Source organism: Astatotilapia calliptera, chromosome 20 (genome assembly GCF_900246225.1).
Source record: "Astatotilapia calliptera chromosome 20, fAstCal1.2, whole genome shotgun sequence".
Classification (NCBI taxonomy): Eukaryota; Metazoa; Chordata; class Actinopteri; order Cichliformes; family Cichlidae; genus Astatotilapia; species Astatotilapia calliptera.
In genome coordinates this window covers 30,967,345-30,994,489 of record NC_039321.1, presented here as the reverse complement: position 1 = coordinate 30,994,489, position 27,145 = coordinate 30,967,345, and the positions used below count along the sequence as shown (strand labels likewise).

Sequence of the window (27,145 nt, the reverse complement as noted above, 5' to 3'; positions counted from 1 at the left end):
TGTCCAAACACACACACATTCACACTTTCACAATGAGTTTTTTACTTGGAGATGGCATGTATTCTTTATATGTAACCTACTACAGATGCCGTATGGTCAGCCGGGGCTCTAAAGTTCGGCCCCCTATTGTATCTCGCTCGGTGTGATCGTTTAAGGCTGCGCACTGCTCTGTTGCTGAGAAAAAGGAGTCCCTGTTGTTCTGCTTTTATATACCATGACTGGCTTCAGAGCTTCTGCTGCTTTTTTGGCATGCCTTTATCTCTTTAGCTTTCCAATGCCAGCATGTTGGAATGAAGTGGAAATTCGTGTCAGCAAATCTTTTTTCTTTAATCTTTTTCCCGCTTTTCCTTTCTGCTTACTTTCTCATGCCACCAAGCTCAGCAGCAAAATATTGATGTCTATCCTGCCTCTCTGTCTGGATATGTTTGTCTATGCACTATTTCTTTTGTTCATCCCAGTGTGTTTTGTTTTTTGAGAAGCCAAACTTTCAGCCTTTGCTATAGAAACCCATCTCAGCTACCATCCGAAGACTACTGCAAAAAACTCACATGCATACACGTATACCAATTTTCCCTTTTCCTCACCAAAACATGGGCACCACCTACTTGCCATGCTCTGCTAATTTCCCAGAATGTCTGAGTGGAAAAGTTTATCAGGACAAGATTACACCCCTCAAAGCTTCTCCTCACCTTGCAACCTCCAACTATTTCCCAACAAAAGTCTTTGATCGCCGCAGTTTTTCCATTTATCTTTTCAAACTTTTAATCCACCGAGCCGATAGGCAGACACATTTGTGGCAAGCAACTGTTTCCTTTTGTTTTTGACTTTTTTCTCACTGATGTTGAGGGGATAGGAATGCGATTAGTGAACATACATATATGTGTGTGTGTCTCTATCAGTGCATGTTTCGGTGTGTGCACGCTGTACGTGACACCATTGCCTTGAGGCTAGAATTGAACCTTTTGACCGTATCCTTCACTCAGGATGCCGGCACTTATTGCTATAGTGTTACGTTTGATCCTATTCATTCCATATGCTCAGTCCCTCGGACACATGTGGAGCAGAGAGGACGGTCTTTGATGACGTTCTCTCTTGCAGGGCTTCGTTTCCCCACTGAGAGACACAACAGTTTGCAGAACTGTTGCTGATAACAAGTTCATAGACACACTTTCTCAGAGGAACCAAAGAAAGTGTACAGGCAGTCAAAAAGACAGACATGCGCATTGTGACAAATCAGTCACTTTAATAAGGACTTGAACTGTGGTGGCAGTGGGAATGCTAGTCTGTGGGAGGCATGCTCTGACAGCAGTAATCCCTCCTTATCCACAACTGACACGGACACGTGGATAAGGTCCTTGTCTGCTGTCATTTCCACTCACTGGCAGAACTGACAACCTGTTGCTTATTTATGATTGTTATGCTTCATGGCATGATGAGCTGTTTCAGTGCATTCAGTCTTCTCAGTTTTAGGCTTTGGTGTGTACATTTATGCATGAACAGTGATGCAAAGTTATAACAAAATAAAACACTTTATAATGTTTTAAGCATTTTCTGTCCTGTTAGTGTAATATTAGAGGTAACTTTTGAATGGTGAATTCACTGAGCATGTGCTTTTTGTGGTTAGATTATTATTAAAATACATGTGTGGATTCACTCTATAGATCACCTTTGTCATTCATTAGTTTACTGTAGCGGTTTCCAGTCCCGCACAAACATCTTATACATTGAGTTCTCTATAAAGACGACAGTGGTGCTCTGCGGTTTCTTAAAATCAAATGTTTGTGGGGGATTGAAAGCACAGTATCACAGAGGTGCCCCTTTAAGCAAGGGCCACTCCCTCATTACCAAAACTGATCCTCTCCGTGCTCTGGTCAAGCCGCTTGGTGGCGAGAAGATCAGACTGGTTGTGCTGGGCGGTCGTGTTGTAAACATGTTTGACTCTGTGGGTGCAAAACTGCATTTCTTAAAAACAACACTGCTCACAGCAATGTCCTTGTGAAGTAGTGTTTCAATGAATTTAGGCAGGCACGTCTTTGTATGGCATCTTTGTTAGACACATGTACCTGCACAGAAATGAGATGTTAAACTCGTGGATGCTCGGGTAGTGGCGAGGCAATTTAAAGCTAAGCTTCAGTGATGGTAGAGAAGTGTGGGGCCATTTTCTAACAGTAACTTTAATGTGTAGGAATGTGTGTGTCTGTTAGCTTGTGTGCTTTTTGTGTAGGCATAGCTGTAGGTCAGAGCTACCATTAATTATTGATATAAAAAGCTTAGCGCATGTGCTGGCAGAAAGTGTTGCTAAGCAAGAGCTTTAGCATGCCAGAGACATCTGCGAGAGAGAACCAGAGAACAAGTGAGAGATAAGAAATCGAAAGATTGAGGCTGAAAGCAGGATAGAGGCAGATTCAAATGACCTAACGCTAAGTGTGTCAGGTACCTGCTAGCAAACCGAGACAGAAAAAGAAGACAGAAGAAGAGAGGGCAGAGAAAATAGACACCTGCTGCTGGAGATGGAAAAAGGGAGAGCTTCAGATCGGGCACCAGCTGACCATAGATGAACTTTGTTTGTTTTGTTTTGCAAAATTCGAGACAGAGAAGTGGATAATGTAATGTTACATAACAAAAGATGATATAAGGACAATGTAGGAGAGATAAAACTGGTGACACTGATCGGTGTGCCTTTTGAAGTAGCTCTGACGCTCTTAGAAAGTGTTAAAGATGATGAGCCGTCAGGCTTATTTTTACCGGGTCCCTCCCCAGGAGCTTCATCGCCGAAACCAGCTCCAGGCCGATCCGGCCAAAACCAGGGCTCTGCAGACTGTCATTGATATGAAGGTAGGACTAAGAGTTACTCTCACAGCAAGAGCTGTTTTAAGTAATAATGTGCTGGAGTGTGTGTACTGGTGCAATAGGTTTATCTGAAATTCATATATGTCTGAGTTTTTGGCCGTTTATCATAAATATGAAACAGTTTTTTTTAATCCAGCTAATGTCACCATTTTATTTCAGCAGTGTTATTTGCTCTTGCATTTGTATGTTCAAAACATCATTTTAAGTACACCTAGAATGCGCGTAACAGCAGCGGATCTCTCTATATAGCAAAGATGAACATGAAGAAACAGTCTGGAGAACTTTATGTTATAGTTACCTTGCATCTGCATGGCAGCCATGCCCAAGTAAAGTCCATTATTGGCACATGCGGAGTTGAGCACTTATTCAATTTGTTTCAAATGTCACATATGGAAGCTTTCACTCTCATCGCAGCCCTTTGAAGTTGTCAGTGCTGTGAAAAAATGCAGTTGCCTCCACATGTGTCCATGTGCACACCCACGCACACACATTTATTGTTCATTCAGCAAACACTTGCTTTAAAAGTGGATCCTTTACAGCAAAACCACAGTTATTTTTCACACATACTCTGTGATTTGTCTGCCTATTAACAGACTGCACATGTGCTAGCTCACGGTGCCTCGCGGTGTTTTTAAGGCGAGAAAGGGTCTAAATTAAATCTGACTGAATTCATTAGAAACGGGCAGACAAACACAGTTGCCAGGAGGCTTTGACGTATTGTAGGGGAGAGTAAGAACAAAAGAAAGTCATCTCTAGCGTTGTTAGTAATGCGTGATTGCTTTGTTAAACTACCCTGTGTTGCTGTTGCTGTAATCAGCGGTGACATGTAGTGTCCACAAATTAGTTTCAGTGTGTGTGTTGCTTCGTCTAAGTGTTGGATGTGTCCACTTTGTAATTACAGGCGACCACCCCCCCTTTTTGCTTTGATCCCGATGTTATCTGGCAGGTACAGTACTGAGTCGACACCTTTTGGTCTTGCTGTGAGCTCAACACTCATACAGTATTTCTGTTTCTAGCTTTCAATACCATGAATTCAGTTGAAATGCAACTTGGATGTCCCATAAAACTTTATGTCAGTGGTTTTAAGATCCAGCTTTTATGTAGTTCTAATGAATGTTTTATATGCTAAAATATGCATTTTGCTTCCTCCCCCTCTGTTGTGCAGGAGAAACAGATCAAAATCAGACATTTTTATAGACGTGTTTGTCTCTATGGTTTTATGTGTGTGAACTGGATGCGGCAGGAGGACTCCCATCACTGTCTGAGTGCCTTACCTTGACTTTTTCTGGGTACATGTTGAAAGTTTGCATCCTTGCATAGACTCTTTCTGTGCGTGTGTGTTTTGTATATGCATATGCTTTATGCATTTCTCCTTGGTCTTTTGTGTGCACTTTTATGCAGCACCATGTGCTAGGCAAGGCTGATGTCATAGGATGTAATAGAGGTCAGATGCTTACATGTTGCCTATGGTTTCTGCTGATGGCAACATGCAATCTGCTTCCACTTATTAAATTACCTTTCTCTTCTTTTCCAAGGTTTTGCATTTAATGTATGTTTGAAACTATGCAACTAAACAACCTCAGGACCTGTCCATGACAGACCCTTTTATTCCCTCATAGGCTCTGCAGATGAATAATATCTTGGCTGTACACCAATGTCTGCCAAAATATTTCCCCTTCTTTTCCAGACATTTTACTCAGACATAGGACTGTACATTACATTTATATATGGGAGGATTTGTGTAAATGCACTGACTTGGTTTATATGAAATCTCTGTGTGATTTAGATTAATATGTTGACTCAAACATACTAGAAATATGTTTACACAGACAGATGCTGGTAGAGAGATATGTCAACCAAGTGATATTCTATCAATCACATTTTTAATGTATCTGTAGAGCGCTAACTGTCTACTAATGCACGCGCTAGGTAATCTATCTTTTAGCCCCACAGCTTAATATTCTTGGCCAGGTCTTTGCTGACTGTTTGCCTGCCTACTGTTGCTGGTGCAGGACACCAAGATCTCTTCCCTGGAGAGGAACATCAGAGACTTAGAGGATGAAGTCCAGATGCTAAAGACCAGCGGCCTGCTGCACTCTGATGAGAGGCAGGATGAGCTCAAGCAGGTGGAGGTCTACAAGAGCCATTCTAAATTCATGAAGACTAAGGTAGAATATCTTTGCATGCCACCTGAGATGACTCCACGCCGCGTGATCCGGGACGTGCATGTTTGTCTCAAGTATAAATAGCCAGAAGGCCAGAAACTGTTGCATGTTGCATGTTGCCATTGCTTGTTTATGGGGAAACAAGATGAATGTGGAAAAATCTTAACTGGCAAACTGCATGAATCTGTATTTTGTATTGTGTGTTTTAGCTGCATTCGCACTAAGCCTCTCATGTTGCATGGGTGCCAAGAACTCCTACATGTGTATGTATTTCTTATTTGATATTTAAAGCCAGGTTGTGAGTAGTGAAAAGCAGTACTTGCTTATTTGCCCTGGACTTCAGTGTGATCACTAAGCATTATACAACCCTCCTGTCAGGAACGATCAGTTAACAGTGCGCTGTGTCGGTTTCCTGACTAAGAATCTTTTATCCCAGGCCGTATACTGGTTTATTCATCAATGCACAAATGTGTCTAAAGCCGCACAGATGACATGCACATATATGAACGTGCACACACGCATGCTGTATGTATCCAAACCCTGTTAAAAATGTAGTTTCAGGTTTCACTGAGTATCAAGACAAGTGCTCATGACGGTTGAGGCCCATGAGTTGCGCTCCATTTGGTTCATTAATGGTGCTCATTGTAGGGCTCATTTGTCATTGCATCGGGGAAGTTCCTGATGCAATCATAAAAGAGATGTTTTTATGAATGGGGCCCTGACAGATGAATGTGAGCTTACAACGGCAGAGGAACAGAGGAAAGAGCTCTCTCTTCACCCATACCGACCCGGGGTGATATACATCACAGCGACGGCCCCCGGCTCGTTCTCCCGTGGCTCGTCTTTCTTCGTACAGTCACAGAGAAACACAGCAAGTCGCCACGCACATGGATATGCACCGATTCATTCTACATGCTGGTAGTGTTTAGGGTCCGGGTCTATCAGCGGTGTTGGTGACTGGTGTTGAGGTGGGACTGCGATAAGAGAAACCAGAGAGGGCGGCATCGCTGTCCTCTCTGGTTTCTCCTCTGGACTTTGATCTGCTCAAACACTGCAAAAATGGCTTTGGAGAATGCGAACACGTGTTAGAGGGTACGCGAGAGCTGGAGCAGGTAAATTTGCTTAAATTTGCACACAGCTTGTGCTGCATTTTAGTGGCTTGCTGTTTTCTTGTCTTTGTAGGAGCAGGCCTTGTCACCATGTGTGTCTTCCATCAGACCAGCTCCCACCTTCCTCCCCACCCAACAGCCTTGGATCACAGAACAAGCAGAAGTACCCCTCTCATTAGTCTCTCTCCTCTCTCATTATTTCTTCATAGCTTAATAGTCTTTGAAATATCTGCTCCTTATTTTAATTATAATGCCTTTTTATCATTAGTGCACTGACTTCTCATTTCCTGACTTGTTTTTCTTAGTGTTCAGTCACCGCAGTGATCTCTCTTATTGCATAGCCTCATATTTCGATCTCCTTTCCCCTGCGTTTCATCTCAGTGCTGGATTTCTCATATGCTGTCTCTGTGACTGAAGGTCTATCAGCCAGACGCTGAGCCAGTCAGAATCCCCCTTTTATGAAGTGAACCTTGCTCATGCAGTTTGAGAAATCTCTCTTCAGCTTTGTGCATTTTTGGCAGCAGTAGACAGATGACAGTATTCTCTACATAGCAAGCCTGAGCACAGAAACCACTCTGTGTTAGAGCATTTTATTTCCTTTGTGGTTTTCTGTTATGTTCTATATGGGTTTCCTTAAAACAAATCTGTTTCCGTCTCTCTGTGAATGTTTGTCTCTTGGCTGGGGTGTGTGCACACAGTAGGTCTGGGACTCCTCCAAGTGAGGATTGATAATATAGGGCTGATGATGATTCCAGGACATCATCGCTCCACAAAATATGTCACAACTGACGTGTTTATATTGCAATAAATGGATAACAAAACATTCTGCTTTTCCTAATTGAGTCACAGCATCAGAGACGTTTCAGATTTCCTTTTTTTATTAATCAGTGACACAGTTTACAGGATGTAAGTTTGTATGTATTACTCACTTCTATTTTAAAGAGCAGCTTAAGACTGCTGTTGCCTTTAAAATAGTGTATTCGATATGCTTGTTCTGGAGGTCAGACTCAGTTTGCAGTGACACTAGTGCACCTCAGGTAACTTGAATATAATGAAAAAGTTATTTTTTGTGGTTTAATTAAAAAAGGCACATGTTCATATATTCTGTGGTCAATACACGTGTAGTGAAAGATATCAGGTCATTGTTTTTGTCTCAATTTGTTGGTTTCTAAGTCATGAAAATTAGAAATCCCCAAAGCATTTCCTGACAACAATTAAAGAAATCACTTCCAAAATTCCATCTCCTGCAGTGTTGGTTCATTTGCTACAAACTGCTGCGTCAGAGCAGTCTGGCATGGAGGCAAAAAGCTTGTGGCACTGCTAAGGTTTTATTGAAGACCAGGCTGCTGTGATGGAAGCCTTCATCGTGTATATTTTGGGGTTGGCTTCTGGCCGATGAAGCACAATAATAACATGAAACACAAAATTAACTTTCATCTGAAAGTAGCAGTCCAGTTCTAGTTCACCTCAATCCAGGTAAGACACTATTAGAAGTGTGACAGCAGCCTCAGCCCACTCCAAGTTCTTGAGTTGACATCTTCTGATTTCTCTTTGTTTGTGTCCTTTTTCTTACCATGCATTTACCTTCCAGTCAAATTTCCATTATTACGCTATCACTACCCTCTGTACTTTTAAGGCTAAGCGTAAAACTTTCCTAGCCTGCCTTTCAGCAATGATCTTCGGTGGTTTACCCTCTTTGTGGAGAGCATAGGTCATCAGGCCTCTGGACAACACTCAAGTCACCAGCCTTCCCCTTGATTGTGGTTGTGGGAACTGAACTAGGCTAAGAAACACATGAGATGTATACTCTTTGAATTCAATCAAACTCCAAATTCTAACAATTTTGAAATGCTGGATTTATGATTTTCAGTTTCTGTGAGCTAAAAAAGGCTTTTGTGAAAAGCTGATCTGTTTAAATTAAACTACAAAAAATAAACTTTTCATGATATTCAGATTCTTTTATATGCACTAGTCTGACACTGGTGTATCTGTATCATTGGTGTATCATTGGTTTAAATGAAAAGTCATATTTTTGAATGCATGTCTTATCTACAAGTATATATCAAGTATATCTCACTGATGACCCTTATTTGTGTGTTTGTGTGTGTGTTTGCGTGATTGTCAGATAGAGCAGCTGAAGCAGGAGCTGAACAGGAAGGAGTCTGAGATGCAGGCGCTGCAGACCAAACTAGAAACACTGACCAATCAGAACTCGGACTGCAAGCAGCACATCGAAGTGCTAAAAGAGTCGCTCAGTGCCAAGGAGCAGCGCGCCAATACACTCCAGACAGAGGTCAGTGTGTGCACATTCACACATGGAGAAAAGCAAAATCCAAAGACATACAAACACACACCAGTAAAGCCACAAACATGCAAACACTGACACTGCACTAAACCGCTTTCCAGCTTCTTGGAAAATAATTTCAAAGATACACACATCACGAGACGGACACTCTGTAGATCACTGCAGTAATAAAGACTGGAAGAAACACCGTTCTGACCACTGTGCATCTATTGGTGCATACAATAGTAACTTTGCATGGTCTTTGTTAGGAGAGAAACTGTATGTGTGCAAAAAATCCTGCTTTTTTCTGTTTTGTGTTTCTTTCTCCTTCTGTTTCTCTAACGGCCGCTGAGGTGGGTGGAAAAAATGTCCATGCGTGTGGTTCCTTTAGTCCACCAGTGGGTTTGTGCGTGTGGGCGGGTCAGTTAGAGGGCTGAAGAAAGCTGGCAGCTTTTTCTTGGTCATGTTTGAAGTTCTAAACTCTGTGGCTCTAATGATTTTATCACTGCTGTTAGAGATGGAGGTGGGTTGTATTTAGTGAGATATAGGTGTGTGTGTGTGGGGGGGGGGGGGGGGGGGGATTGGTGAGCATTTAGCATTTTTCTACATAACTCTCTAGACTTGGAAGTGATACTTTAGATCTCTTTGTGTTCAGCAGTTGAGAGTGGTCTGCTAACTATGTCCACTCATCATTACAGGAAGCAATTTGGGCCAAAATTAGGCCTAATTGTCCATACATGTGCAAGGAATTTTGGCCCTTGTAGTTAGTTGAATACATCATACGAAAAGAAATTGGTTTTCAGTGGGTGGTTTTTGTAAGTGTGCATTTTTCTCTTTTTTTTTGTTCTACTGAAAATGCATGTTTAAAAAAATGTATGCGTGTACAAGTCATGGGTGTGAGGAGAACAGGGCCTGACCAAGCAATATTAGCTTCTCACAAATCGCTATTAAGTGCCCAATACTGCCAAAATATATTCAAAATGAAAACAACATATGAATTTTTATTGAAAATCTGATCATTTACAAAGTGACAAACGCTAAATGAAACACAAACTGAAGAAGCAGGGGATGCGTGGTTCAGGAACACATGGGTCTGATTGGGAAAGGCGACTGACGTGGGACCAGGGCATAGGTGGAAACAGTTAAGGTGGGGAAGTCAAAAATAAACATAAAACAGGAGGTAACCAAGAAACGTACATCTAACACTGAAGGGGGAAATAAAAACACAAATGAGCACCACAAAACCAACAAGTATGACAAGAACCATGCCAGCTGCAGTCTAAATCCACCAAAATAACAGGGGTTCTGCAGCCCGTGGTTCATGGATGCTTTGGCTTTGTTTGCATTTTGGACAGATCCTTTTTACTGCCGCAGACCGGTGTCAGTGTAATTTTTAACTTCAGTGGGAAAAGCTGATAGTAAAGTAGAAATAATTACATCTGCTTATGCAATGCTCACGCAGAACTGAAGATGCACGCCAGGGAAAGATGTAATCACCTCAAATGCTTCTGACATAGATTGCATCACTGTACCAACATCAGCAGCCGGGCTAAGTGGTCACACAAATCTAGTTATCAGCTCGTTAAGTTAACCAGGGTTCCTTTTATTTGAAAGGGGTGGTGATGGCAGCAGAGCAGCTGGTTTTACACAGGAAGATAAAACTATATGAAGGCGTTAAACTGACAATAAAGCCTGAAAACAACACAGCTGTGTGAGTATGTGTGTGAGAGGAAAAGTACTGTACAGTAGTGCATGCGTGAGCACTTTAGCCACTTTGGTCAGTACGACTGGAAAAAAGCCTGCTATATTAATAAAGTTCAGCCTATTTGAAGCCAGGAAAGAAATCCGACAGAAATGTAGACTGTGTAAGTTAACAGACTTATTGCCTTCATAGCTTTGACATTAAGACACGGGAGAATCTGCTGGAATACAACTGAGTATTTCATTAAATTAATATGATATGTGGGCGAGACAGTTTTATTTTTTATTCTTTAGGCTGCAGGTGGTGTTTAGTGGTCTGAGAGCAATTAGTGAATGAATACAAAAACAGAATTCAGACCCAGGCTGACCTAGGATGACTTATTAAGGCTTTTAGAACAACAAAGTAGTTGTAAAGTTGTTTGCAGCGCACAGGGAAAAAGTCAGGGAATGAAATTAAAATGACTTCTTACTGGGAAAATGCAAAGACTTAGACACTATTAAAAAAACTTTAGTCCCATCCACTGTCTGTGCACAGAGGTGCAGGACTGATGATGCAGTGTTTTCATACCTGCTGATGTCTAATCTGTCTGCTCTGGGGCAGATTAGGGCACAAGTTACCATGGCGATATACCCTGGTAAGAAGTGCAAGAGACCCTGAAGTGTCCTGGATGAGAGGGGACCTCATAGTACTGGCCTCTGGGCTGCATCAGATCCTGACTGCCATAAACACACAGTCACACACAGACACACACAGAAACACTTACACTGTCAGGACTGATTGCTTGACTCTCATCTCTGGTTTCAAGTAATTTTTCCTGCTATTGAAGTGGCATCTTCCCCTGCTTGGGAATGGCTTAGGTTTCCTGGACTAAGTGGGCAAACCAGAGGATGAGTAAAGATATTTAGAGCTCTTTAGTGGGCCGGCGTGGCCGTGCATTCCTCTGCTGCCTGTCAATCATTTGGCCAGAGATGGCAGCCATTCCCACAAGATCCCCCCACTCACCTCATTCCTTCCATTTTCCTTCAGCAGTTTTCTTTCAAGCTTTCTTTCAGCCACCTATTTTCTTTTGTCTCACACACGACTTCTGGCACATCACACGCTCATATACAAGAGTGTGTGCATGCATGTGTGCCAGGTGGGTCTCATCATGAATGACACTGATTGGTACAGTTGTACATTCCCCCAAGAGAAAGACTGGTTTCTGAGACACGAGGAGAAGCTTCACCTCACAGATTTGTCTCTAGAAGCAGATGGGAATGGCCCCTGAACAGAGGCGGCCCTGTGAGCAGCAGAATGAGAAAATGGAAGCGCATTTTATTTGTCAATCAAAGTTAAGGACAGCGTCGTAATGGATGTGATTGAATCTGTCTCCAGATAACTGGAAAATGTGGAAAATAGTGTGTGTACGCTTTTGTGCGAGCATTCTGGGCCTGCCTGTGTCTGTGGAAACTTTAATACAGTAGATGTGTGTCTTTCCTGCCTTGATCAGGACAATGCGGGGCTGAAATGATACTCTACCAGATCAGGTAACCTATCAGAGACCTTCCTGCATATTTAACCAGCCAGCAACAGAGCACAAGGCCAAAGCCCCAGCTGCCATGGGCTTTCTTGGACTAGGTTTAGATCTCTGTCAGAAGATTGTTTTGAATGTTATGAACATTTGTTTAAAAGAGGCCAGATCGGGCTGGGATTGTTAGTTTGATTTAACTGTCACATATCTGTTAGATGGATGGACCTGCCCTTCAGTTGTGTTGTCAGTTTTCTCTGATAGGAGTCGACATTCCAAAACAAAATAATGATCCTTAAAATACAAGTTTTATTGACTCTAAGCTCGGCTGTGTTAAGCAAAGCAAAAAATGAAAGCAAATCATGACAAAATAAGAAAATTGACAGAAATAAAGTGCATAATAAATTTCATTCCTGATGGGGAAAGCTAGTTTGCAAAAATATTTGGCTTAAAAAAGTCATTTCTTTCCCCCCATCAAACCTAAATCCAACCAAAACACAACACTCGACTCTTCGATGGTTGTCACTGCAAAGACTGCAGACCTTCTGGTTCCCCTCCCAAAATCCCCTGCACTGAGTGTGCCTGTCTGTTTGGCAGCACAACTAACTGATGTGTACTTAATAAAATCTAAACACAAATGGTTTCTTGGCCTTCTCTGTGTGAGCAGTGTTTGATTAAACTGATAGTTTACTAAGAAACACATAATCAATTAGAATTCTTAACATCACTGTCACATGTATTAATGGCTTTTGCAGATATAAGGCTTAAATTTTTTATGATGATTGTACTTTGATTTACATGCAGCACTCTGCAATAGTAATAAGTTACTCCTCATTTCTTTAGATTTTGCTTTAGGAGAACCAGACTGTTTTCCTGAGCAATAGCTTTCCAGGTTTTCTGAGTTTTTCTATGGACATAAAGGCACCTGACTCAAGGGGTAAAGCCGTTTTTGTGTCTATACATGACAGATGCATAAACACATTGTGTCTTCCCATTTTTTTGTTGATTCTAACACAAATGCCAAAGATAAAAAATAATATTTTTTCACCTACAAGGTAATTCTCAAAGACCTGCTAGCCAAAACCTTTGCATATCTCATCATGGTGTGCAATGTGTTCTTAAAACATTTGAGGGAACTGGACAAGTTTAATTCAATTCAATTTTATTTATATAACCCCAAATTAAGTCAAGTGGAGAACAAAAAGAAGTGGCTGGGCTAAAAAACGATATCTATAGCAGATGAACAGTATCTGAAAGTCGTGTCCTTTAGTTATATGAAAAGAAATCCAGGAAAAACTTGACACAAGACCTGGGAGATGCACCGGGCCCTTCAGTCGATCCAGCTACTGTTCGCCAAAGCCTCATCTGAAATGCTCTCAGTGGAAAGGTGGCTGTCAAGGAGCCAGTCTGAAGGAAGTGTTACAGGGAGGAGAGGTTGAGCGACGCCAGGTTACACAAGAACTGGATGAAAATCAATGTCAGCGGGTCTGGATGATGAATCCAAACTGTCAAATTATCCGAGGTCATAAGGGAAGTATAACACTGAGTGTCTGCTGCCATCTGTAAAACATAGTGGAGACTCATTCCTAGTTAGTATTTCAGCCAGAGGTGTTGGGATCTTGAAAAACTGAGCGAATTATGAACGCAGAAAGGTGCCATCAGATTTTGATCCACCATGCAATGCCATCTGGAAAGCGTCGGATTGGCAGTGGCTTTATTTTTCAAAATGACATTGATCCCAAACACACTGCCAATGCAGTAAAAGCAATACCTGGATAGCAAAGCACACAATGGCTTCCCCAGAGCCCAGATCTCAACATTATTGAAGCAGTGTGGGATCATATTGACACAGAACAGAACAAAAGGCAGCAACATCCAAAGAAGAGCTTTGAATGTCCTTCAAGAAAGCTGGATAACTATTCTTTAAGGCTACTTATAAAACCATTATAGGAAAGTTTCCCTAAGAGACGCTTTGTTGAAGACTGAAGGTGGTGATACAAAATATTGACCTTCAATTGCACAAACTCTTCTTTATTCCATGTTTATGTTCCCATTTCAGTAAATCACTCCATCTATTTCCCATTTTCCTAGAAACATATAAAGAATGAGACTTTTGTACAGGACTGTATTTATCGCTGGGTAAGCATCATGTTGGGGGCAACTTACCCTATAAAGAGAAGTCTAGACATGAAGCTGGAGTTTAAGTCTTAATCGGGCACATAAATTTGCACAGCAATATAACATTTGATATTTTGTTCCTCACCGACTGCCAGTAGAAGTGTTAGCAGCAGCACGCCTTCAATGCATACTTTGGGATGTGGCAACGTATCTGTATTTGGAGAGAACACCGTCTGCGGTATTTCACTTCAGCTTCGTCAGATCTGACCTCAAATATCCTGCGTTCTCTTTCATCACCAGCGTTTGCTGTGTCTGTCAGAAGTTTTCATTTTGAGGTTGAATGTAATGAGTCGTAAAAGACAGAAATGACTAAAAGATGAGTTGCTAACATCAACGGTAGTGGCAGTGATGAATAGTGAAAACAAGAGGAAAATTAAAAAGAAGTGTAAGTGGGAATGAATCAAGACGTGATTGAGCGACAAGAGGAAGTGAAAAGTGAGAGAATTGCGCCGTTTGATGGATGTTTAAGGATATGGGCTTTTGTCAGTGAGTGATTCGATGGAGCGGTGTGCTGTGGTCCCTGCTGGACTATTTGTGTTGATCTTTCCTTGTTCTCCTAGCTGATTGATGGTTCATATAGGTAGTGAGGCGGAGAAAAGATGTGGTCGGGCCCGGGTTAAACTCCACCCTGGGCTATCCCCCTGCTGTGTTCTCGCTTACTGTCTTTCTTTCTGCCTCATTCACTTTTGCTCCCTCTGTTCATAGTTTCTTTTCCCTCGTGCTTTCGTCTCTATTCTATCACATTTTGTTGCCGACTCCTTATTTCACCTTATTTCCACATTACCAACAGATTAGGAATGAGAAAGGGTGAAAAAACAGTTTAAACAAAGGTAAGAACTTGATGAGCTCCCTAAAACTTACAGTGAGCTTATTGGACTAAGTAAACAGGAAACACTTCCATTCCCATTTGCTGACCACTAATCAGCAGGTCTTGACAGTTTTTGTATGATCTCATCTGAACTCGACTGACCATGGTCACCATTCTCAGACCCAATAGCGTGCTCCCGTCTTCGTAGATCGGTGTGGTTTGGGTTTCAGTGTGAGTAGCAGCATCGGGCCCCCCAGAACAAACATGGCACGGTCCAAAATAAAGCCCCCGCAAGTTCTTCAGAGGCCTTGTGGAAAAGCCATAAAGTGGAGTTACAGCGGTCAGAATGGGGATGAGATATTTAATGGTTTACACAGCGAATGAGATAAATGTGACCTAATGAGTGGACGGACACGTGTGTGCACGCAGCACGACTGCACACGCATTAGCATTGCTGTCCAAGTATACGTGACACGTGCTTCATCACGAATGGTTTCGTTTGTGTGACATTTTTTCCGTATTAAGGTCCTTGGGAAATGTTTGTAATCTTTCTGCATATTTTTGTTTTCTATTTTGAAACCTAACAGAAAAATCCACACCCATAAACAGAAACAGTAATGTGGGCTTTGCTTGGTCTACAGTCAGTCAGCAGGTGGTTAACCAGAAGGCCGTGAGGTGGTGATAGAGACAGCCAGAGACAATAAGCCCCTTTCTTTTTGTTCTGACCTCCTCTTTCCTCAGGGTCACCCTGCTTTGCTAAGACCACTTAACTTCCAGTTTCATACACACATATACCCAAATACACACACAGACAAAGACATACTTACACAAACACTCCACGCCACAATAATACACTCCGAAAGCAGTTTTCACTCTTGCTTACAGTAAGTCGGCTCTTTGTTAACACAAAAGTCTCCGAACAGAACAATTAAACTAGATGAAATATGACATATTCCACTCCTCTACTTACTCCTGTTTATAGGGGAGGTGTGTCTGTTTCATTTTTTAATCCCCCTCCAGCACATTTAAATGATCAAAATTCAACTTTTACTTTAGGGTTTATACTTTGCTCAAAACTCTTTAAGAGTTTTAAGGAAATTATATATTTTTTAACTGGTATAGTATACAGATGAAAGATGAAATAGAATAGTGGTCACTGTACGCTCCATAGTGCAGGTTACCTGGTACGAGGCAGCCTGTCGCCAGACAGCAGTTCTCTAAATGACTGCCATCACTCTCAGAACGACTGGCTAAGCTTTGTAAATAACTGCTGCCTAACTTACAAACAAAGACAAAGTACCAACCCTGACGTGTCTATTTGAGGTTATATATATAAATTTGCTGTTAAAACCCCGTCATGCAGGAACACTGGTACTATTTTCAAAAAAATTAATGGATTTCTATTTCAGATTTGGGAGCTTTTGCCTGGACTCTGAATATAAGTACTAAACATGAATTTCTGTTTCATGTACATTTCTGTGTATGTAGGTGGCAACAGGTTTCTGCTAGTCGCAGTTAATTGCTTTAGCATCACAAACATAATTGCCAACTTGACTCCAGTTAATTGCAGACTGGTAGCAGACTGGTAGCAGTTTGTCTCTGTGTTAGTGATTTTTTTATGGTTATCTTGAGACACCAAAGTCACTGATAAGACGACTTCAAAGGCGATGAAATGCACGTCTGTTGTACATGGTTGCAATAACTGTGGTTATGTTTCAGCTGCCCCTGACTGTGGCATAGTGAGTTTGACAGACTTGATATAATTCTGTTGATTTTACAATATCATTTTTGGCTAAAAGGCTATTGACAACAATTTTTTCATCTCCATGACAACATACTTAGTTGTCATTGAATTAACTTGCATTCAGGTTTCATTATTAGTTCAAAGTTTGGTATTTACTCAAGACTGTGACTGTGTGTGAGACACTCAGCTAATATTTACTCGTTGATCAAGTAGAAATCAAGCTTATTTCAGGCACCTACTGTAGGAACTGCAGACCAGCATTTATTTTCCACATGTTTGCCAGAGTGACTGCTTAGTGTTTGACAGGAAATGGATTCCCTTGAAACAGGATGTAGGAACTGGCATGCAGTGCTGGAAATGATCAGGAAAAATAATCAGAGGAGCAGCAAGTGTTAATGAGGAGGAACGCCTGCAGCAGCTCTTCCTCTACATGCGCACGTGTGTTGTGTATGTGTTTTTTGTGTCTTTGTTGGCAGGATGTAATGATGATGGATGGAGGGCAAAAGAGTGTTTGAGGCAGCGGCGTGCGATGAGAGTTTGTGCTGTGACCCTATATTTTTCAATGTCATGAAACCATCCACTGTTACAATATGAACATTAATGACTTTCATGCTTTGGTAGCAAACATTCACTGACAAAGGTCCTTTTGTCAGTGTGTGTGTGTGTGTCCTTGTCTTTTTTGGTCTTGTTTTACATCTGTGCTTTTCCATGTTCCCTTCGTAGCCTTTAGGCACACAGCTGTGTTGCCATGGTTTTATCAGCAGATGTTATGGTGTTCAATGAGACAGTGTCCCACTCTCCACCCTGCAGCCCCTGCTGTGAGCCAGTTTATATCCGCTTATTATCCCGAGTCAGCCCTGAGGTGATCTGTCCATTATACGAGTCCGGATCAGAGCTCTGACTGTTGCCTTAACTCAGCTTTCATGACACCCCTCGAATGACACAGCCTTTGCCCTAGGACAGGGAATTTCCCACGTTTCCGTAAAGATCAACTTCAGTCTTGTTATGTCTGGGATGACCAGCTCAGGTGGAGATGAAAACTTCTGTTTGCATGCATGCACTTGTTTATCTGTGTAGGCATATGTAGCTGCTTTCTGACCAAACATTTTTGGGTGTAGGTACCCATTAGGGAGGTGTGCTGGGAAGCACATGCCTCGCAGCATTTGTTCTTTTCTTATAGGAACTCGGAAGCAGTAAGCAGCTGGTAATGCAAGTCAGCTCATACTGGGTTCTGTTAGTTTCTTAAAATCATGTTTGACTCTGTTCATTCAAAAGTTTCCAGACACACAAAAAACAAGCCCCTGTCTCTTCCTGCCAGTGAGGGATACAGATTATTCATTTAAAACGGGTATTTGTTATTGGCAGATGAACCACAGCCGAGGGGTTGGAATTGGAAAAAGGAGGATCCCTACTTGTAACACCATTTATCAAATATTCAGTCCACACTTAAGTACAAAACAAAGTTATTGCAGTTAACTAAAACCAAAATAAAATTTAAACTAGTTGTAAAAAATGTTTTGGTTACCCTAAAGAAACTAACAGAAGCAATATTATGTACTTGAGAATAAAAAATAAAAAGTATATGTGAAATATTGACCTGGTGGGTGTTACCCTGCTCTATGACAGCTGGGACAGGCTCCACATGACTGTGAACTGAAAAAGTGTTATAAAATATATAAATGGATGTATTGATGGACGGATGGGTGGGAGATATCTTACATTTTAGTCTTTGATCATTTAGTCAAATCAGTTGTCAAAACAAGCACAGGGAAGCACTGCAGCATATATTTATTGAGACAGGATGTGAGTCAAAAGTGTTGTTTTTGTGTTCTCCATAAATTTGTCTTATATGCGAAACTGAAATGAGCGAATACACACTAGTAAAACAAAATGTAATTTCATAATTAAAATGAAATAACGATGTAAAACTACAATAACGCTGGTCAGGACCAGTCACAATACATCACATCATGCAAAGTTCCTCTTGTGCTGACGCAGTTCCTCCTCTATAGAAGGAAATACCCCAAAAAGGAGTCCTACGAACTCCGGTGGTCCTCGGTTTGAGCTGTATGGACATGGGAAAAAGTACCAAACACTATAAAAATGGTCTTTAAGTGCCTTCTGTGTGTAAATAAACAGTGTAGGGTCTAGAAGTCCAGGCTTGTTTACATTTTCTGTGTAAAGTTCTTCATACTTCCATCTGACAACGCCCCCCTATTCACACGCTCACACACTGAGCACGTCAACATGCACAATTAAAACAAAAAACATCCTTTGGTCTTCAGGCGGCTACTCTTACAGTATTTGTAACCTCCCGACATCTATTGAAGGCTTCAGTTACATCAACATGAAACTATGGATCACTTGATGCCGCTCTGTATAAATAAAAGACATATAACCTGGTGCTTATATACCAGCGGTGTGAGTTACTGTTCTCTATATATCCTCGTGGGTTTTTTGTTCACCTCTCAGCAGTCTTTAATAATGCAGATATTAGTCAGCATGAAAACACCGACAGGCTGCTTAAATCCAGCTGTCTGCATTCATTCTCATTCCTTCTGCATCATATGTGTTGGTTTGTCTCGCTGCGTAAAGTACATCTCACCAAAGAGATGATAATAGGTAGCATGCGAGACTTTGGTGGTCTAGCATTGTCTTCAATATTTTAGTGATGAAATTCAGACTTGGGCTCATCAGTGGCTTGACAAACCTGAATTAGGCCATAAATTGAGATGATTAGTTTCACTGCACAGGCCTTTGAATAAATTAAATCTAATGGGTGCCGTGTGGTGTATTTATAAAGGCTAGAGATGCAGCCAGAGAAGTGAATAGCTGACACAGCTGTGTGTGGTGCACCACAGCAGGCCAAGAAGATCTTAGTTCAGGCATTAGATACATTTCATCAGACCCTTTCCTTGGGATTTAAGAGCTTTAATGGTGTGTTTTCAGTTCAAGTGACATTCAAACTTGTTTTAAGACACACACACACACGCACGCACACACACACACACACACACGCACACACACACACACACACACGAATGAATATAGCTGATGGTTTGGATATGAGCTTCTGTAAAGGTCATAGATTTTTAAAGACTGAGATTGGGACAATGGAAAACATGACGGATGTTTTTCTGATCAACCTAAGACTCTATTTGCAATATTGGACTCCCAAGTGTGTGAGTGAGAGTGCAAACGTTACTGCGCAAGTGTCGGTGTGTCCCCAGACCTCGGCTGTGGTCTTACAGGTTTTCACTCTCTCTGGTTCTGCTGTTTTGACTGTGGTCTGCTCATATAGTCCCTGTGTTGTTTATTGCGGCCCAGAGCCGACGATGGGCCCAATACCTTTGCAGATTTGCCTGCCAAAAAAACTTTTATGATGAAATGTGAGGCAGGGAAAAGGGAGGTGAGGACAAACAGTGAAACTGTTTTCTTTAAGCCTCTGTTTTACTCCGCTAACCAATTTCCAGAACCTACATTTGGCTGTCATTGCAAGCAAGAAGGAGGAATTTAATCAGAGTGTGTTTATGCGTTTGTGCGTGCTGTTTGCATATTTAATTACAGATGCAGTTTTGTGCCTTGAGATTTGTTGAATATGCATATGTGTGCGCACGTTAGAGTAGTTACAAATTTGGGAATGAATTAATTTAAACAAAATCCGGGGTTTGCCAAGAATTAATAGTTTTGCAACCACAGAATGTTGAAAACATATCAAGATATTTTTTTTAAATTATGGGGTGCTGAGTGAGGGACTGGAAAGTTTAAGTGGGTTTTTTTGGAGGAAGGTGGGGTGATATAGATGTGTTTTTAATTCATCAACTCAGCAGAACTTCTCAGGGCAGTCTCCAGTGTTCCCTTTAGATTTGAACGAAGCCAGACTGGACAGCAGCGGCTTTTCTACTCCTCTCCCTGACCTTTCTCCTTTTCTGCTAAAGAAACGTCACGATTACAAAACAGGATATAGTCCCTGGTGTCCGCTCGTGTAGGTAGAATCAATACCGTGGTTGTCTTGGAGACAGCAGGAGTTCTGTGTTGCATGTCATCTCCCTCAAATCTGCACGGAAAGGCTCAAACCTGCAATGTTATGCTTGGGGAAATGTGGGTCTGTACCAAAGACAACCTGATTTGAAGACTTCAGGGATTTCTCACACTGACACATCACTCTGTCTCGCTGCAGGACCGTTGCCTTTAAATGGCAATAGGAAATCTCCTGGAGAGTGTGCAGCATGGTTGGAGGGATGGAGTGTTGAAAGAGAGGTGGTAGCCACAGGGGAAGAGAGCGAGAGAGAGCGAGAGGTGTTTTTGAAAGATGACACAAGGAAGAAGGGCAGCAGAAGAAAAGGAACATTGGAGCGGAAATTGAGGGAGAAGAGAGAGGTTAATCACTGTGTGCAGTTAGCCGTCTATCATCTCAGCATGTGTGCCAGCTGATAAAGCCATACAGTATTTCCTGCTGTTGGAGTGGTAGCCAGTGAAACAGCAGTATGCCGGTGGTGTTAACATGCTCAGTCCAAATGCTGTGTCCACAACAGGCCGGACCCTATCCACCTTCATTCATTTATTACGTCCCTTGCTTTCACCCTTACTGTTATCTGTCCTTTCATTTGTCCCTCCGCATCTCATCATCCAACTCTCTCCCTGTTTTTCCATGTACTGTGTCTCACAGCGCTGAGTGCTTTAAGAGGGTATTAGTCTGTGTAGCACTATCACAGCTTAGTGGGCCAGTGCAGGTGAGACAGCAGGGATTTCCTGTTAGGCCCCTTTGCTACATTCTTGCTAAATTGCTCCTTGCCAGGTGGAGATGGAGGGGAGGAGGTCTCTCGCTCTCTCACACACGCACATAAATGCAGTGGCAAACATGCACACACACACATAGTATGTGCATGTATACTGTACGTGCAAAGCATTGGTGATAACACCACTATTGTGCGCGCGTTTGTGTGTAAATGTGAATTTGGGAGGACAGAGCCGTTCTCAGTATTAGACTTTGGTTGTCTGCCAGAGGAGCAATATGAGATAAATACTTCGCCATCTTACACCTGGGGGTCCTGGCCTGCTTCTAATGGCACAGTGACAGGCCCCCTCTGTGTGTCTCTGGAGTGCATGGCGCACTCTCATTTTACACATGCAGGTACATAAACATATCTGCAGGGAGGAACTGTGCTCCAACACAGCTGTACTTTTCAATTGTGCCTTTAGTATATCTGCTTTTTTGCTATTGACGTTTTTCTTCTGATTGCTCTCATATTATTTGTTTTGTCTTGAATTCTTGTGGTTTTAAATTTCTCTCGGCATTTGCACAATTACAAAATAGCAGTCGTTCTAGTTCTAATCAGAAACCCTTGTGTGCCATTAATTTAATACACACAGTTTGTGCAACACTATTATTATACATCAGAATAATGATTTAGGTGTTACTGTTGCCTAAAGGGAAGTTAACTAACTGACTAAATCTTACCTCCAGTTGCTCCAACGCCCGTCCTCCCTTTATGAATCACAGTGAGTGCCTTGTGAAATACCTGGGAGATAAGTTTGAAAGCAAAAGAGTTTTTGCTCTAACTATTTTCACACTGCTCACGTTGTGTCCAAGTAATGACTGTTAACAAGCCTCATGTTACTTCCCTTCATCTATGTGTGTGTGTGTCCTCGTGAAGTCAAATGAAACACCCCTGAAATTATACATGGGAATAAAGTGAAATTGCAGAAGAACAAACAAGGAGTCGGTTGCGTATGTCAAGTCCAATAAGTAGTGCTGGAACGTGCACAGCTATCTCTCATCTCACTACACTTAGCCAGACACGTCGAACTTCTATGTGTGAGTGTGAAGCGTGTGAGCGGTCTGATCTATGGCAGCACCGGCCCAATCACACAACACTCTCAATAACAAACGACAGGACAGGCTCCTGGCTCTTTCTCTTTCACACACACTTTGCTTCAGTCCGCAGTGGTTCAAATCATGGACATTAGGTCAGAGTTGAACTTTTACTACTTCCAAACGTCAACAAGTAAATGTGAGAAATGTCATTTCTAGCGCTGAATAATAACATGTGGGCCACCTGACCGAGAACTGGGAAAAATCACGGTGTAACATTTCTTAATCTTTTTTTGCTTCCTCTTTTCTCTACATTCGCCTGTCAGTCACTCAGCTCTCGCTCATCGTCAAACGGTCTGCCTTAAAACTATTTTTTACAGATTACTTTCAACCTGTATGGTTGCCTGTCTGTCTGACTGTGTATGAATTCTGGATATGGTGCATACTGGTTTCTATCACCCTGTCTGAAGATTGTGTCCACTTTTCTCTCTCCTGCTACTTGTCTGTTAGTGTTTGTGTTGTGCAGATGCTGCTTTCGGTGTCCCTATTGATCTGCCTTTACAGTTTTGTTATACCTGCCTATCTGCACTTAACTTCTTGTCTTGGTTAATTGTAGGTAGATGCTCTGCGAGTGCGTCTGGAGGAGAAGGAGCAGTTCCTGACCAAGAAGACCAAACAGTTGCAGGACTTGACTGATGAAAAGAGCACACTAACGGGAGAAATCAGAGACATGAAGGACATGCTGGACGTCAAGGAGAGGAAGATAAATGTCTTGCAGAAAAAAGTACGTAAAGCCAACTTTTACAGCAACACACTGCATTATTTTAAAAAGTGTAGCCTGACTTTAATTGCATATGAAACCTTTCTGTTGTGAGTTAAATTCACTCTATTTAGAGAAAAATGCAGCACATTGTATTATAAACTCTCTAATTATTCCTTTTATACTAAAATGAATATTTTAAAAGCTTGGAGTGACAATAGTGCATAGTGTTGATGTTGATCCACTGAGTTCCAAGTGCTCATCAATAAATTAGAGACAGATAAAGTAAGCATCTTATTATTTTTGTACAGAAAAAGAAAAACAGACGTGCTCCCACAGGAATTGATGGAGCCAAAAGGAGAATGAGTGTTGGGCCTAAACACACTCTAAAACTCTCAAACCAATAATAATAATAATTCAACAGCTCCACGTGTGAGTGGATTGTAATGTAACTTAAAAAGACAACTTGCTGGACATTCTCAGCACAGAGCTCAGGCTGAGTTTTCAGGGAAAAATCCAAACAATGTGATATTTGTTCTCTCAGTGCCACTTATCTACCACTCTCACTCTATATCTGGACAAAAAACAAGAAACAGAAAAGGAGAAACAAGTAACTGAGCTGACATTATTGTGTTATAACACTATTGAAGAAGCTAGCTCTAACTTCCGGCTGTCTTCCACGGTGTTTTTTATTCCCCAACCAGTTGCAGTAGACGGCTGCACCCTTGAATTGAATTGAAAAAGTATAATTGGCGCTGGTGTCGCAGTCATACGTGAGATACAGGACATCGCTGTGCAGCATCGCAGTGGAGGCCACAATCTTGTTTTCCACATAGCTGTTTGTGTTGATGTTCATTTCCAAATTGCTATGGGGGTTGGACATTGAAACAAACAACAGGAGGCTGCTGTATTGGCCATAATGTCAGCAGCTGTTTGTCAGCTTTAGAAGGTTTGTCATACTAAAGAGAAGAACTGTCAGAAACCTTTCAATGCCTAGTCTCTCTGCTTTTAATTGTAGAAAAAGTCTAATGTCCAGTGAGTCAGCTTACTTTTGTAACTAAAGAAAAAAAAGGAAGTGATATTATGACTGGCAGTTTTATTGCTTTAAATCAGCTGAATATTTTTCTAGTTCAGTCAGCCATATTAGAAATGAAGTCTGTGATTAAACGCTGAGAGCGAATCGTTGACTGACTGGAGGTTGGCTAATCAGAGTTTTCATCACTGTCTTTGAACATGTATACAGTACCTCCGTGTGTAAACTTGCACTATGCAGTAAATGGGAATGATGAATTAAAGAAACATCGTACTTTTGGTCCCAGATGCCACTCATGACCCTCTCTTTCTGTTTGCACGGCATGTCTCAGAGGACTTAATGAGGATGGCTATTTAAACCGGGCTGGCGGCCACCTGTGGTGCGCATGCTGGCAGTTCCTCTATAGACCAATTACATACACATAAAGGTCTTCTCTCATCTTCCTTGTTTCCTCTCATGTCCTCAAATTAAAGGTCTCTCTCTGTCTTCTCCCTCTCTGCCACTTGCTGAGTTTAAGAAAAAGAGCACAAAAGGTCAAATAAAGTGCCATCAGGGTGTATGCGTGCATGTGATTGTTCTAAAAATATACATAATCTTTTATGTTTGTGTGACCACAAGGTTTGAGGATCTTTCTGCACCGCATATAACGTGCTGTACTCCTCCCTATAGCATTGACTTAAAGCAATATGCTTGCTTTTAGCTCATCCCTGTTGCACACTCCAGTTGGGTGTGAAGTTGTTCTCTAAAAATGCCCCGTTTACTATAGCTGTTCCATTTAAATGCAAAGTGGCTACACGTCAAAAGCCCTGTAATTAGGGATGTTTCATGGTTTGCTGTGGTGCTTTGACATCAGTTTTCATCAGTACACGCTCAAACGTGGGCTTACTGCAAATGCTTTGCTTTTCCTTCGTATCATTGTGTTGATGGCTGTTTTAACACCAGCAAGTTTTTTTTGTTTGTTGAAATATGCAGAAAGCCTCCCTCTCTACCCATATCTTTGTGTTTCCTTTTCTCCTTTACAAATATTATTGCTGCAGACGTGCTCCTCATTCATCATGCCATAGTAAACTTTAAAAGGCAGAAGTTCTGCAACACCCTAAAAAAGTCAGCAGGAATATGATGAAAATTTTTGAAATATGTGTTAACGAATGAATTGAAGTGCGAAGTGACTGAGAGTGATTTGAATGATGAAGTGTGCCAGGTATTTTAAACTGTGGCTTTCTCATTGTTTTCACATACACATAAAATAGCATTTTGATTCTACAAATAGTTTAATAAATGTATTGCAGTGTCAATTAAAAACGTACAAATTCCAGTGAATTTATTTTAAAATTGATAGCATAGCTTCACTGCAAGAAGGTTCCTGTTCCAAAAATCCCTATACTCTCCCCTTAAATTCCAGTTTGATGGATGGATGGATGGATGGATGGATGGATGGATGAGTGGGTGGATGGATGGATGGATGGATGGATGGATGGGGTGGGTGGATGGATGGATGGGTGGATGGATGGATGGATGGATGGATGGATGGATGGATGGATGAGTGGGTGGATGGATGGATGGATGGGTGGATGGATGGATGGGTGGATGGATGGGTGGGTGGGTGGATGGATGGATGGATGGGTGGATGGGTGGATGAGTGGGTGGATGGGTGGATGGATGGATGGATGGATGGATGGATGGATGGATGGGTGGATGGATGGGTGGGTGGATGGATGAGTGGGTGGATGGGTGGATGGATGGGTGGATGGGTGGGTGGATGGATGGATGGATGGATGGATGGGTGGATGGGTGGATGAGTGGGTGGATGGATGGATGGATGGATGGATGGATGAGTGGATGGATGGATGGATGGGTGGGTGGATGGGTGGATGGATGGATGGATGGATGGGTGGATGAGTGGATGGATGGGTGGATGGGTGGGTGGATGGGTGGATGGATGGATGGATGGATGGATGGATGGATGGGTGGATGAGTGGGTGGATGGGTGGATGGATGGGTGGATGGATGGATGGGTGGGTGGATGGATGGATGGATGGATGGATGAGTGGATGGATGGGTGGATGGATGGGTGGATGGATGAGTGGATGGATGGATGGATGGATGGATGGATGGATGGGTGGATGAGTGGGTGGATGGGTGGATGGATGGGTGGATGAGTGGGTGGATGGGTGGATGGGTGGATGAGTGGATGGATGGATGGATGGATGGGTGGATGGGTGGATGGGTGGGTGGATGGGTGGATGGATGGGTGGATGAGTGGGTGGATGGGTGGATGGATGGGTGGATGGATGGATGGATGGATGGGTGGATGGGTGGATGGTGGATGGGTGGATGGATGGGTGGATGGATGGATGGGTGGATGGGTGGATGGATGGGTGGATGAGTGGGTGGATGAGTGGGTGGATGGGTGATTTTCTGTGAAATTAAATAGCTCACATTTGGCTGCTTAGCACTAAAGCAGTTTGACAGCACAGTGAGTGTCTTGGTTGTGAGGATTTCCATCCTTGGCTCAAAGAAAACCTCAGTTGTTGACAAAGTGGTTCCTGTGTGTGTGGTGACAAATAAGTCCAGTAAATTGTTCTTTTTCCGTTATTGTTGTCATTGTTTGTTTTCTGTCTCCAACACCTTTCTGTCTTTCAGTTTTAAAGCCCCTCGTCCACTTGAATTTAAGCTCCTAACACGGGCTGTTCTTTCTATTCCTTCTAGTTGTTCAGCTGGAAAGCATCACATACTCTTGATACCCGTCTTTAACTGAATGTAGCCCTTCCTTTTTAAAGCTAACTCTTCCTTTTCTACTCTCTGCCATCCTTTTATTGGGTTTCCTCTTTGTGCGTTGTAGTTATTTTCACGTTGTCTTTCTTTAGTTTAAAGTCATAATTTCTTCAGTATAGGTTATCTTCTTCTTTCTTTTTCTGTGCTTTGCTTCTCCAACTGCAAAGCCTGTGCAATGCTCTGAATGTCTTTCTTCTCTTGGAAATAGGCCTTTCTCAACATTGCTGTCTCATCCTTTTCTATCTTAAAAGACTTAATATCATCAATCATCTCATTGTTTTCACCATGCAAAGCCCTCCATAAGTGCATCCTTGGTTCTTTGTTCAAAGTGGGGTTTTGTTTTCATGTCCAGTTTCTCCAGCTGGAAAACTTCCCTCATCATTTGAAAGTCTGACTTTTCTTGTAGGCCACTCTT

At 42.0% G+C, this 27,145-nt stretch overlaps 1 protein-coding gene across 4 annotated transcripts in view; it reads left to right on the top strand.

The window, feature by feature from the left end:
• The window catches only part of LOC113013675 (ERC protein 2-like), a 159,461-nt gene that overhangs the window by 11,921 nt on the left and 120,395 nt on the right, over positions 1–27,145 (top strand). For 3 of the 4 annotated variants that reach the window (XR_003270851.1, XM_026154768.1, XM_026154767.1), the window contains exons 5-10: positions 2,761–2,835; positions 3,752–3,796; positions 4,863–5,018; positions 6,198–6,287; positions 8,250–8,417; positions 22,779–22,946. Coding sequence is in view for 3 of the 4 variants with exons in the window: in XM_026154768.1 (XP_026010553.1) it covers positions 2,761–2,835; positions 3,752–3,796; positions 4,863–5,018; positions 6,198–6,287; positions 8,250–8,417; positions 22,779–22,946 (702 nt within the window). In the remaining variant the exon portion in view is untranslated. The remainder of the gene's footprint in view (positions 1–2,760; positions 2,836–3,751; positions 3,797–4,862; positions 5,019–6,197; positions 6,288–8,249; positions 8,418–22,778; positions 22,947–27,145) is intronic. The other variant, XM_026154769.1, reaches the window with a different exon arrangement.